General features: G+C 34.6%; 1 protein-coding gene across 1 annotated transcript; it reads right to left on the reverse strand.

The window, feature by feature from the left end:
- Window positions 1-737: 737 nt before the first annotated feature.
- LOC140171540 (uncharacterized) lies at window positions 738-9159 on the reverse strand. The gene is made up of 2 exons (XM_072194809.1): window positions 8785-9159; window positions 738-1526 (listed from the first exon to the last, which is right to left on the reverse strand). The coding sequence occupies exons 1-2, from the start codon at window positions 9029-9031 to the stop codon at window positions 865-867; spliced, it is 909 nt and encodes a 302-aa protein (XP_072050910.1). The 5' UTR covers window positions 9032-9159; the 3' UTR covers window positions 738-864.
- Between the last annotated feature and the right edge of the window lie 4990 nt (window positions 9160-14149).

The following is a 14149-nucleotide window of genomic DNA, read 5'->3' on the forward strand; positions in this document are numbered from 1 at the left end:
TTATCATGCTTTTGTTCATTATATGATATGCTATTCTGTTTCTCTTATCAAGTGTAATATTGCTTTATAGTGTTTTTAAATGTGTTTACTATAATTAATTTGTATTGGTTGTATTATGCCTAATAGAATATGTACTTTATAGTTTTTGCATAATGTATTTGTAAGTTTAGTTCTCTGTTCAGCGCATTGAGGCCTGGCATAATGCGCTATATAAATTACTTTATTTATTTATTTATTTAGTACCCCTTTGAATGTCAAGTTCACGACTTGCGTACTTACACCGTATTCAACGCATACTTGAGTAAACTGTTTGCGTCACATAATGCAACATTTGTAGGGGTATTGGAATAAGTCTCAGGCCATATAGCATGGTAGACGCAGTATTTTATTCTGATGAACAGAGATTTAAACTTGCTCCGTTTTATTTAGAGAGTTAAGTTTCTGATGTGCAGTATTTAATTTTTTCTGTTTCTATTGCGTTATAAATTCAACCATTAAAAAATAAGAGAAAAATTTAAATAATAATATAAAAATGTGTAAACAAAGGCGTGCTTGTGTTAAGCTTTCGTTGTACGATATTTGGATGCTTAGTCACTCTTGACATCCCTTGCCGCCTTGCGCTCATAACCTAAGTTGGATTAAGATGCGTTGATGACACTTACAGGAATAATAATTGAAGACCAAGTTAAGAAGTAGTTTGCGTCGAACGCTATTTGTTGCTGACCTGCGCATTACAATATTTTTGGTATGGTTGACAGGATGTCATACGCAAACTAGTTTTCGGTCTCCAATTTTACATTGTAACATTTTTCTAGGACACTCGGTACAACTAACTGCAGCTTGAAATCTTTAGTTTGTCCCATTCTAAACTTCCAACCTTTTGGCATACATTGCTTCATAATATTTTAAACATACATCAGAGCAGTGACGAACATCATCTGAAAGTTCAGCTCGATCAGGTACTTTTGTCGGTTTTCCAAAACATGTACTGGCAAAGGTTTCCATGTGAGAATTGGCAAATTTTGAAAAATAAATCTGTTCTTTGGCCACCATCCATTGTTGATCCATGCATTCTCTGCCGGATTTCCACTGAAGTAAGTCATCGTTATATGGTATACCTACTATCTGACAATATGCTTTCAATACACGACATGGGGCAGCTAATAAGTCATCAGTGTCAATAATCACGGGATTTGGTACGTAATGCTCTTTCACATGTTGGTAAAGATCGTACTGTTCTTTGAAGAACAGTCCTGGTGGCAGTAAACATTCAGGTAGTTCAGATATTTTCACCCGCTTTGATTCGTTTTTAATTCCACGATTGATCATTCTCTCCCATGATTCTAGGACTTTATAGGGATGACGAATCAGAAACGAATGTCGGAACCCGTCTGGCAGATATTCGTACATTCCTTCTAGCCCCGCAGCAAAATCTTTGCAAAACACAATATTCTTGTCGTCTGGTGGTATGCTTTCTAATTGATCTTTCAGCCATGTATAAGACTTGCCTGCAGCCCAGTAACCCCCTGGATAGGAAAAAGTAAACAATGATATATTGTCTGACATGCAAAACCACCTGAATCTAAAATTACTTTATTTAGAGATGCTCTTTAGGTTTACCCCGGATGCTCTTATAAATGAATACCTGAATACAAAACCCACCCAAGTCCATACTTTGGCCAAATAGAGTTAAGCATGGGAAATTGTTGTTCATTAGAAAAAGTTCGAGGACATCTCCCATTCACCGTGTGTGGTGAATTGACTACGCAATAATCAGACACTCGTCGGTATAGGTAACTGCACGTATCCACTCCTTTCGAAATCGTATCTTGCTAAACAAATGCATTTGGGCCAAAATATCACAATTGATATTGATTTGGCCTCTTCTTGGCCTTTCCTGTGATACCTTCTATGCATGTCTTCTATTTTCGTTATTTGATGAGCGAGGAAATTAAATAAATGAATGAATGAATGAATGAATGAATGAATGAATGAATGAATGAATGAATGAATGAATGAATGAATGAATGAATGAATGAATGAATGGATGGATGAATGAATGAAAAGAGACATAATTAGCGACATGTATAAACAATGCCTACATGTATATATGTTAATAGATAAAGATAATGATACAAACACACTAAAGTGAGATGGTGCATAGTCAAAAATGATTGTTTTTTTAGAATCATCTCAATGTTCCTCTACTGTACGATTAATAAGTGTAACACATGAACAACAGCTGCAAAATAGATTTATATGAAAGAAACACATTAAGGCATGTAGCTGTTACGGTGACACTCTCCGTCGAGTTTTTCGATAAATTCATGAATTTCTCAAAAAGTAAAAATAGCAGTTTAACAAATAATAGTTCAAATGAAAGCCATTATTGGGGGCATAATTATCGTATCATTAAAATAGGTCTGACACCAATTAAAACATGTGTTTTGATGTCCCAAGTTCATAGTAAAATATGCTCACGCTCTTTTTTACAGATGGCCTGGAATTTCATATTTCGGTTGCAGCGATTGCCCAAAAATAGGTGGTATGCTTATGAAAAGCGTTTCCGCTTGGAATGTAGATAGTTATTGTTGCTATTACTGTTCGCGATTTTAATTTATGCATTCTTTAGCCGACAATTTTCAATGCATTTTACACACTCAAAATGTCGCTCGCGTAAATACTGATATTTTAAACAGTATCCGTTTTTAAACAAAACTACTGTCCACATTAGTTCCCAAGACTTTGATGAAAACATAGATACCAAATCAGACTGCATGTGACGAACAGATTTTAAATTAGAATTGAAAGAACCAGCGTATGCCCTATGAAAATGCTGTTTCGTAATAAATCGCGTTGTGATAAAAAGAGGGAATTTTTGACATCCTTTTGGCTGTTTTTTATACCAAGGAAATGTGTGACCTACCCCAAACTTCTCATGTAGCCTTGACTTAATGTCCGTGACTGTTTGATATTATTGAATTTAGACGATTTGAACTATTTACTTACATTTAACCCGATGTTTGGCCAGAGAATGTTGTATTATATTCCAAAGATGGCGACAGGTACAGACTCACTTTAAACCGTAAAAGGACACGTTTCTGCTCAGATGTTTCAGAGTTTGAGACCATATATTCACGGTTTTCCTATTACAATTCAAACCTATGACAAATTTGGCTGGTTTGCGATATGCGATTTTTCATCCTGATGTGGTAGTACAGTGATGTCAGTACAGTGAGCATTTAATTGGGCACAGCCAAATAATTACTAGCGTTCGGTCAAAGCGCTGGTGTACACATGCACACGCTTAATACGCCACATAGATGCGCGAGCGAAACAGCTGCTTCAACGCGTTGACGTTGACTGCCACATCAGGGTGAAAAATGGTAGGCCTACATGTATGACTATAAAACCTCAAACACGCCCCTCGATAAAGGTTGGCAAATGAAGGAGGCGGAAGTTTAGCGAATATGCGAGTGCAAGCGCCGCCCTAACCGTGGAAGGTTTCCGCATACCGAATATAGGTTTATATCATGGCCTCTAGGCCTCATGGTTTATTTTTCGAAAAGAAAGCATAATCAATTGAGAAGGGAATGGATATTGCCATAATAATATCAAAGTTAATACTTGTCGTCCATAACAAGAATGAATGCATCACGATTGTATAATATCCAGCTTTGGCATTTCATTTGATTACACTAAACATATGAAGCTTTATCTTTACTAGATTTATGCACTGAACATTTGCAGACTAGGCCTTCTACATGTAGTGAGCACCACATTAGATTGTGTTTACAAGAAATATTTATAAAATAAATAAATAACATGAATCCATATAAGATTTATATAGTGCACCAGAGGATACAAAGCGCTGTAATTTCGCTGCTACTAGTGAATTATCAGAATCAGATATCATCAACTATGCCGATTGTAGCCGATTAGATTGTAACATCCACTTATTATCTCAGAAGTTCCCGAAAGTCCATTGGATGAAGAAAGATGTGAGCGGTATGAATTAATAAGTGTCGCCTCCTAGAAATATCCTAGATCACCAGCTTGGATGATAAAATATTATCTAGAAACATGCATCTGTTTTTCAAGGTCTCCTTTCATCTATTGACCTTAAAGAAAGGATTAAAATTATTGAATAGAGTCCATGACCTGACGCAACGCATTATTAATGAGTAGCTATTAGGGACAGTCATGATGTTATGGTTGAGCGAGCAACGTATGACCACTACACAGGTCAATGGCCTGATTGCGATCTGGCGGGTTTTTAAAAGCACGGTCCCTGAACTACGGTGTACCATGAGGGACATGCAAACTTAAAATAATTTTTCACAAACTCAAATATTTTTTTGCAAACTGAAATGATTTTCTACAAACTCTACAAACTCTAATAATTTTATTACAATCTCAAATAACTTTCTACAAACTCAAATAATTTTTTACAAACTTGAAATATTTTTTTGCAAACTTTCGACTTTCACGAGAGAGCAAGACTCCCAGCGAGACTCAGGCTATCGAGATTGAGTCTATGCGCGATGCGATATGATTTTTTTTTTAAAAGAAGGGTCTTAGACCGCTCGGCCACACGACTTGTTGGTATCCATCTTGAATTTTTTTTTTTACATATAATCGCAACCTCAACATAGGCTTACCACGTGGCAAGCAAAGGCAGAAAACGTACCATATTTTGGAATTTTATTTGCTTAAAACATTAATGTGTATTAATAGCGCCCAATTGTTGTTAAGGCGGCTGTGTACTCTCAGACATGCATGTAGTAAAAGTGCAATAACTTTGTAATTATTCGCACAAGACATATAAAAGTATACATTTTTATGAAGGCAAGACATCAATAAATCTTAATATAAATACAGAATTAAAATAAAAACAACAATTCTGAAGAAAATCACAAAAAGTGAGTTTTTGGCAATATTTGTTAGGTACATCATAACAAAAAACACTCTTTCCAAAATATTTTATTTTGTTTTTAGCTCAAACTTGAGGCTCCATTCCAAAAACGGTTTTTTGTATATTTTTTTATATCAATTGGCCTTATATTTTGCGATATTGACCATATAAGACATCAAATTGAACTTTTTAAAATTCACAAACGCCTATTTGCACAAAATGATGCCTAAAATCGGAAATAGACCAAAATATAAAAAATGAGAAAATCGTTTCTTGAGTCAATCGTGCTTTTTACGATGATCATATTTGCTTACCTAGATGCTGTATTTATTGAGTTATCGTGTACCTAAATCGTCATTTTACCGAGAAAATGAACATTGAAATAGGGGCCGTTGAAGTTTAAAGTGGTCACATTTTGCACTTTCATCGAATTTCACAATGTCTAGAGTACACAGCCGCGTTAAGAGGCGCACCATTTGATTTCCAAGGGGCATGGGAGTTTTTTGAAAAAAAACTTCGCCCACTAGTGAGACGAAAAAACAACTTCGCCCACTAGTGAGATGAAATTTTGTTTGCCTCACTGGTGAGTAAAACAAATTTCTCCCACCCAACTTTGTATAAAGGTATACATTATAATTGAAAAAAAAAAAAAAAAAAAAAAAAAGGCGGTGAAAATAAATCCTCCCTTTGGAGGCGATAAAAAAATACAAAAAAAAAAAAATTCTGCCTGACCCAAACTCCCATGCACCCCTGAGAATCTAATGGTGCGTCCCCTGCGTGATCTAAATACAGAAATCCGACAATAAATGGGCCTCTACATGCACAATACATTATATTAAAGTTTGCAACAACAAAAATTAAAGTTTGTAATAATTATTCGAGTTTGAAAAATAATTTGAGTTTGTAAAAAATTATCAAAGTTTGCAAAAATTATTTTAAGTTTGCATGTTCCTCATGGTACACCGTACTGAACATAACATATCCGTGGGCATATGACCGAAATTGCCTAGCAATTGACGTCTCATGTCAACACAGTCTATAGTGTGATTAGAACATTATTGTCTGGTGATCATTATAGTATGATCAGTACGAAAAATCCAGATTTTCAAAAATTAAAAGAACCACTTTTTAGCGGGAATTTTCGTAAGTTACACAGCTGAAGTTATGAAAGGGTTGAAATACTACAATATTATGGCATAAACAAGAATATGTTCGATTGGTCTTTATTCCTATAGGCTGTGCCCTTAATACTAATACAGAGTACTGTACAGATGAATAATGGTTTTTTTTAAAACTATTGACGCAACAGATGACGCGAACTGTCTTTAATATGTTTTTTGTTTTGATCATTCTATTAATAATTAATAACTAGAATGATCGTACAGTGTAGATAACTGCTATTTAAAATCATGCAAACTGTAATTGCGCCGATTTGACAACATTACTATATGAAAGACTATAATTGAGTTTGTCATATTAGATAAATTTTCTAATCGTAAAAATATATTTCGATATAATATCTGGTTCTCTAATATCTGCTTCTCTAATAGTAAAAATTCAGAATCAGTTTTTGTCACTATAAGGAATAATTGGAATAATTATTAGATATAATGAGAGAGTGACTACCCAGCAAACACAAAAACGTTTTAAAAACGTTATAAATAAGTTATATTTTGGCTTTTGGTTTAGGTAAAACATTTTAATAACATTAAAATGTCGGGTTATATAAAGGTCATGAAAACGTTTTAAAACGTTTTATATGAAAACACACTACAACAATATTTTTTAGATGATTTTAAAAATGTTATTATAAACTATTTTCGCAAACGTTTTTTGCCAAATATTTTGTCAACACTTAAATAACATTATGTTAAAATATTTGCACTCAGCAAACACAGAAATGTTCTTAAAATGTTTTATTCAAAACGTTTTAATAACATTTAAATGTCGGGTTATATAAAGGTCATGAAAACGTTTTTAAAACGTTATTGCAAATATTTTGGGCAAACATTTTTCGCAAAATATTTTTTCAACCCAAAAATAACATTCTGTTTAGAATCTTATGTATCAAGTTTTCAAAAATGTTTTTGGAATGTTATTAAAACGTTTTATACCCTTTATACAACCCGACATTTAAACGTTTTCTGCAAAACATTTTGTATTTGTTGGGCAGTAGATTATCAAAAATTTTTTTTAAATGTTATGAAAACGTTTTATACCCTTGATATACCCTTTATATAACCCGACATTTAAACATTTTCTGACAACCTTTTATAACCTTTTGCGAATGATGTCGAAAACGTTTTGTGTTTGCTGGGTAACAGTAACAATGTAGTGATTTTTATACGAGCAATCATTACGGAGATGAACGGGAACGATATTTTGTTAAATTGTATCTAATATTTTTGTCTTTTTATCTTGCTTGTTCATGATTATTATTATTATGTTTTGCAATAAGTGTTTCATTTATTTTATTCTGCAACTAAGACAATAAGACATTACATTCTGATTTATGATCATCCCCTCGTGGCAGTGTAATGAGAGGTCAAATTAGGTCACCGCGTGACCGCTGCATGCGGTTCACATGAATATAATGTCTATATTTGGCAAACAGGTCAATGGTGCTCCAATTGTATTGGCTGTGGACGGCGATATGTAAATTGGGTGATAATGTCACAGCTCAATATAGTTTGTCACTCGGTCTATGGTAACTTATTGTAATGATGTACATAGGTCTATCATATATATAAAAGAAAAACACAAATCAACCGTCTACGTGCGTCTATTGAGCATGTGAAATCCAAAAACCACCTAAATCTAGGACTTGTGTGGTTTTTGCACACATAATATAGTGCCCTCGCAACCACGGCAAGATGGCTGACGGGCTCAATTGAGGTGATAACAACAGTGATGACAAAATAAGTAGTAAAAAACGCATAAATGAAGCTGAATGGGGACAGAACAAACAAAAAAGGAGACTGATGGTAAACAATACACTAACAATGTGATTCAAAAAAACACCCAAGTCCGGCATACAAAATGACCCCCCCCCCACGATTTCCACAAATTCGAAATGCTAATCGTCATACATAATACAGTTTAGCCAATCATTTGCATGTAAAACTTGTCCTATTTAACACGTAAATCTAACTGAAGGATTTAAAATGATACACAGTTTTTTAATTGTTTTCTCAAAATCACTTTCCATAGACTTGGGTGGGTTTTGTGTTCATGTATTCAAATGTGAATTCAAATTACGTTTGACATGCATGAGAGTCATTTTGCATCAGCTCCAAGTCTATTTTTTTTAGAGAGTTAAGATTCTAATGTGCAGTATTTAATTTTTTCTGTTTCTATTGCGTTATAAATTCAACCATTAAAATATAAGAGAAAAATTTAAATAATAATATAAAATGTGTAAACAAAGGCGTGCTTGTGTTAAGCTTTCGTTGTACGATATTTGGATGCTTAGTCACTCTTGAAGGATTTAAAATGATACACAGTTTTTTTTTTTTTTTTTCAAAATCACTTTCCATAGACTTGGGTGGGTTTTGTGTTCATGTATTCAAATGTGAATTCAAATTACGTTTGACATGCATGAGGGTCATTTTGCATCAGCTCCAAGTCAGCTCCTAGTTCGAGCATGTCCTTCTTCTAGGTTTGGGATAGCATTTAAAAACAGCAATTATCATCATTGCTGATGGTGATAATTGTGGCACAGATCATTTATACTACAAATCCGACATTGCATGAAATGAATGGGGCAAATGATTGAGTAGTCAGATTTATTCCGAGTAATGATAATTTCAATCTGGTTATTTTGACCACATATCCAGTGACAATAGAGCATACACTACTGCATACTATACCTGCTATTTCAGAACCGATAGAATCCGTATCAACCTCTCCATGTTTATCTACCCAGGCTCTAGACAACATACTTAATGCGGCTTTACGATGTTTGCCGTAGTTTGAACATTGGAATGTCATCCAGTATGGTTCGTGCCACGCTTGAGAATTTGCGACATTTGTTATACCTTTCAGAAGACTTGTTGAGACAGATCGTGGAGGAGACCACAACATGATGATGTCCGAATTTTCATTTGCCGCAGCCATAATCAGTCAAGACGATTTCCAAATATAGACGTGGTATTACTCAGTCAAATGTTTCAAAGAATCCCAGGATCCACGTATTGGATGGTAGAAAATGGGATGTGATAATTATTGAAATTTTGGGGTCGATACGTCGGGAAATGTACGTTGTTAATAAACCTGCCTATGTAAGATGGAATTTTAGCTGTGTAATTTCGCGGGTTGAAATCGCCGAATGAGCATGCGTATAAACTCTGATTTCATGAGCATTGGTGACGACTATTTTTGTATGCAATATGGTGCGCTTTTACTATGTTTACTGCAGAGGTGCTAAAGCACTTGTCAGCTGGTAACTCATTGTCTCATTGACAAAGCATTGTCTCAACGTAGTTATTTATAATAATAATAAACACACCAGTTTAACCATTAAAAATTATAAAATATATAAAAGTGAAACTATTCTCCATATTTGGAAGTCGCCTGGACGGATGATTACTTTTTAAGGCTTTTAGTCATGTCAAATACTGTTGAACAAAGTCTATAAAGTCTCTAAAATCTCTCTGCACAAACTTAAGGGTAGACGAGGTATTGTTGGTCGAAGCAACCTAAAAATCGATTTTCATTATCTAGATCAATATATTATTGAAAATTTACACCTTGATGTTTTGCAAAAGTTCATTCTACAAATCGTATACTCTGCAAACTTGCTTAATTTATTGTTGTTAATTAGTTATGTACGTTTTACAAAAGTGTTGTTGTTTCAGCCCTCTTCACAACGTAACTCAAGAACCGCAGCACCTATAAAAGTATATCTGTGATATTTTAATTCTTCTACACGCTCGCTATGAATTGAGCAATGTAATTTTTGCCAAAGCTCACTACCATTCGTAAGATGCTGTGAACTACCAAATCACAACAGTTTAAAATAATTAATAACCTTAAACTCCAACTCCGCAATATTTCGCGTATACGTAGGTTCCTGTACTTTGACACCTGTCATCTCGTCACGCGTGCCATTATTCTCTCCAGACTGGATTATTGCAATGGACTCCTTCTTGGATCAACCATAAAAGACATCCAGAAATTACAGAGAAACCAGAACTGGGCAGCGAATGTTATTTGCCAAGCGTTGAAACGAGATTATGCCACGCCTTATTTACACAAACTACATTGGCTGCTCGTTGATGATAGAATTACCTTAAAGATCTTAGTGCTAGTGTTCAAATGCCTCAACGGGATGATACCGAACTACTTATCGCAATGGCTTTCTCTTCAAATTCCAACCTGTCACGGTCTCCGTTCAGCAGCAGACATAACTCACCTCTCTGAGCATAACTCAACAATACCTTTTGAATAAAAGGACATTCTCATACACAGCTCCTCGCATCTGGAACCTGTCATCACCAGAGAGTCTACCACATTACCTGCTTTCATTACGTTTGGGTTTTGGAAAGAACCTTCTGTTAAATCATGCATGACTCAATTACAAATCTCTACATCCCTTTCTTCTTGTCTATTGATATTTTGAATAGTGTTTATCTTTCCCTAATAGATAACACCCTGATCGATTCTTCCTGCATATCAATATGCTTCATTTACATTACATTACAGAGATCGGACACTAATCCCTACCATAACAAACCATGTAAAGGTGATATAACAGGTCTATATTACAGGATTAGATTAGTAAACTATGATCTATTTGCAAGTATATATTATTGATTGAGCAGGAAAGAGGTGATACTATTTTTTTGTATAGTAGTCTAGTTGCCGGCGTGCGATATTTTTTTTCCTAGTCAACATTTGCATCACATAATACATTTACATGATATAGGCCTATGAGGCTGGATTGAGCTGTGTTCAGTTTTATACGGCGGATTTATTGCCATAATTATTACCTCTTACTTAACAAAAGAAAAACAAATTTATTCCAATTACAATTCTACCAGGGTTCGAACCCACAACCTTTTGATTAACAGTCGAGATCAAATACCACTACGCTGTGAGTGCTTCTGCCAGAAATGCGTTTGTTCATCATACTTATTGATTACGGAATAAATCGCAAACACACGATATATATATATTACTTGTCTATTACTAATAAATACGTATAATCTCCAATCTATGCGGTTCCTATGCAAATGTTGACTAGTAAATTAATATAGGCTGCCGGCGGCGTCAGGTATACATAGAATGTTTTTTTTATGATGATGACATGTATGATGCAAACTCATAGGTTTTGTGCGTTTGGCAATTTGGGAGGGTGGGGATGGGGGTTCAAAATGACCCCATAGGATTATAAAATCAAAATTTCAATTGCTCAAATACCTCTTTCAAATATATCAAATTATTTACATAAATAAACAAAAATAAATAAATAAATAAATAAATAAATAAATAAATAAATAAATAAATAGATAAATAAACGAAAAAAATTGAACAAATTGTAGCGTAGTATTAAAATCATAAATATAACCATTGCTGGCAGGAGGACTCGAACCAACGATATTGACATTAGCAGTCTGATGCTCTACCATTGAGCTATGACAGGAGCTAGTGATAAGGGTCGAATTTTTAGCTTATACAGTGTTTGTCAGTGTTTGTCCGCCTCGTGAAAGAAAGAAATATAAAATCTCAATTTTTAATTTAAATTTATTTGATAATTTTCTAACCTATATTTTCTTTAGAGCAGGGACAAATATTTCCCTTTTATCTAATTTGACCGCTATATAAGAATCTACTTCTTTTATTACTGATTTAATTCCACGATTTGTTCCATTAAGCAATATCAAAGATTAATGTCACACATCTCACAACAGATATTTAGTTGGCTTAGTGGTCTTGCACAGTGCTGATTAACCTGGAGGTACCGAGATCGATTCCCACCTCTGCCTGCAATTTTTTTTGTAAAGACTGGGAAATAATAACCTGACATTCGCCGCTGACATTCGTACTTCAGAAGCGGAGGTTATACTTTTTAAACTTTGCTCCTTCCGTAAAAGGGTACATTATTTTGGCACTACATTATTTCTTTTTTTTTTTTCACATTGCTGGTATTAAATATCAAATGGTCATAATTGGCGGTCACTTCAAATCATCCCCAACTGAACTAGGTTCAGGAATTTCCTCTCATTGTTAATTGTTGGTTAACCCACCACTTGAGAATAAAGGACTATGATAGGTGCAACAGGATTACCTACGGGATTATCTCAAGGATATAATTCTGTTCTCCATCCTTTTCTTACATCTTCTCTAGGGGGGTGTGTTATTGCACGAAGTTGCAAGTACAATTTTTACCCCCAGCCCAAAATATGGAGACACCCCTAACATAAAACAATATACTTTTAAAAATTAAAAATTAAATCACTAACCCCCTGTACATACCCCTGAAGATTTTACCGCTAAATACCATTAAGCGACTGGCAAAATAAACTAACTGTGCTTGTTATGTGATGTTATGTGTGTTGATGGTAAGTTACTGATGAAATAAAATTGCCTTTAAAAGGGGAATGTGTGTAGTTTAACTGTCCTGGATGAACTGTAAGTGTTATAATCTTATTATTTTATTGGAAGAAGCATATAATTATTAAATTACAACTGTAGACTGTCTATTACCGGTATGCAGAGATTTTGTGTAGGTATGGTAGTGAATCGTGTGGATGACAATATAGCCATATACCACATTGAATTTGTATGATTATCATGTATGCATACTGCTGTGTTGTCTTTGTATTATATGCACTTTCTAGCCAATGTCACAATTAATCTAAAAATGAATCAATGGATTTACATCGCTTATGATTGATCATGTTTTATATTGATTTAGTTATAGGGCCTAAACTGAAATTGGGCTTTTTGGCATTGCTTTTCAGATTGAATGATGGCGTCAATAAGTACTCGATCTCAAGCCAAGAAGACACTTGGAAATGTAGACTATACCGAACGTGCTGATTTTCCCAATGGCTTACTACCCACTAACAAGGATATTATTGAAAATATGCTTTATTTAATGCGACCGAAAAGAGCAGGGCAAGTTCAGCGGTCAAAAAATGATGCTGCCCGTCTGTTAGCCGATGTTTTACAAGAGCACTGGCTATTTTGTAATGTTTACACAATTCGCAATAGACACATAATGGACAAAATACAGAAACTTTATGCGAAGTTTACTACTCTTCTTCAAACCCGTAAATCTCGGCAGAAGAAAAAGTATTTTGATGAGGTGCAAATGTTTAACAAGAATACACATCAACTTTTTGATATATTCTGTACTGATGAAATAAAAAGGAAAAAATTAGAAGAAGCCTATGGAGTTAAAATGACACAAGTTGAATTTGACTTTTTACAAGACCAAAGGTCATTGAGGAAAATGTATTGCGAAGACTTTGTGGACAGGAAATGGAAAAAATCTATGGAAAGAAGACGAAAAGAACTTGATTCCCTCGAAAAATTGCGACAAGAAAACATGCGTGATGAAAGTATGCAGTCAGTATCATCGATAGATGGGATTAATGGAAGTGATGAAGACTCTGAAATTGATGGAAACATGTCCGAATATGACAAAAGCGAAACTGATGAGGAAAGCAGTGATTTTGAACCAAGAACCTCAACTCTACGTTCCCAAAGTGTATGTAAAAGGCCTCGTTTTGAAAGTCCAAACTCTTCAAGTCCAAGTACAAACGATAGTATGCCCTATAAATATCAGCATATACGTGAGAGTATTCGAAAAGTGAAACCTGAATTGTATGAAACAATTGATCACTTAAAAAGCAAATACCACATGTCTCAGGCACAAGCTGAAGCTTCTGTTGTGACAGTTGGGAACACGATGTTTGATTGCAAGTGGAAATTTCACAATGAAAGTGATGTTATTGATCTTGATACGCTGCCACAGAAGAAAAATATACTTGTCGCTGGAAAAAGTATAGAAGCCATGGTGTTGGATGAAATAGCAAAAGAGATAATAACATCAGATGAAAAAGTCACAATTACATATTGTGATGATGGATCCAAAAAACAAGGTTGTGGATCATTCTCTGTTCAAGGCATTACTATAAATGGAAAGTACAGATCGCTCCCTACTTTGGGTATTGCTTCTGAATCGAGAGACAATTTAGCAGACTTAAAAATAACTGTGCTGAATAT

Source organism: Amphiura filiformis, chromosome 15 (assembly GCF_039555335.1).
Source record: "Amphiura filiformis chromosome 15, Afil_fr2py, whole genome shotgun sequence".
NCBI classification, from domain to species: Eukaryota; Metazoa; Echinodermata; class Ophiuroidea; order Amphilepidida; family Amphiuridae; genus Amphiura; species Amphiura filiformis.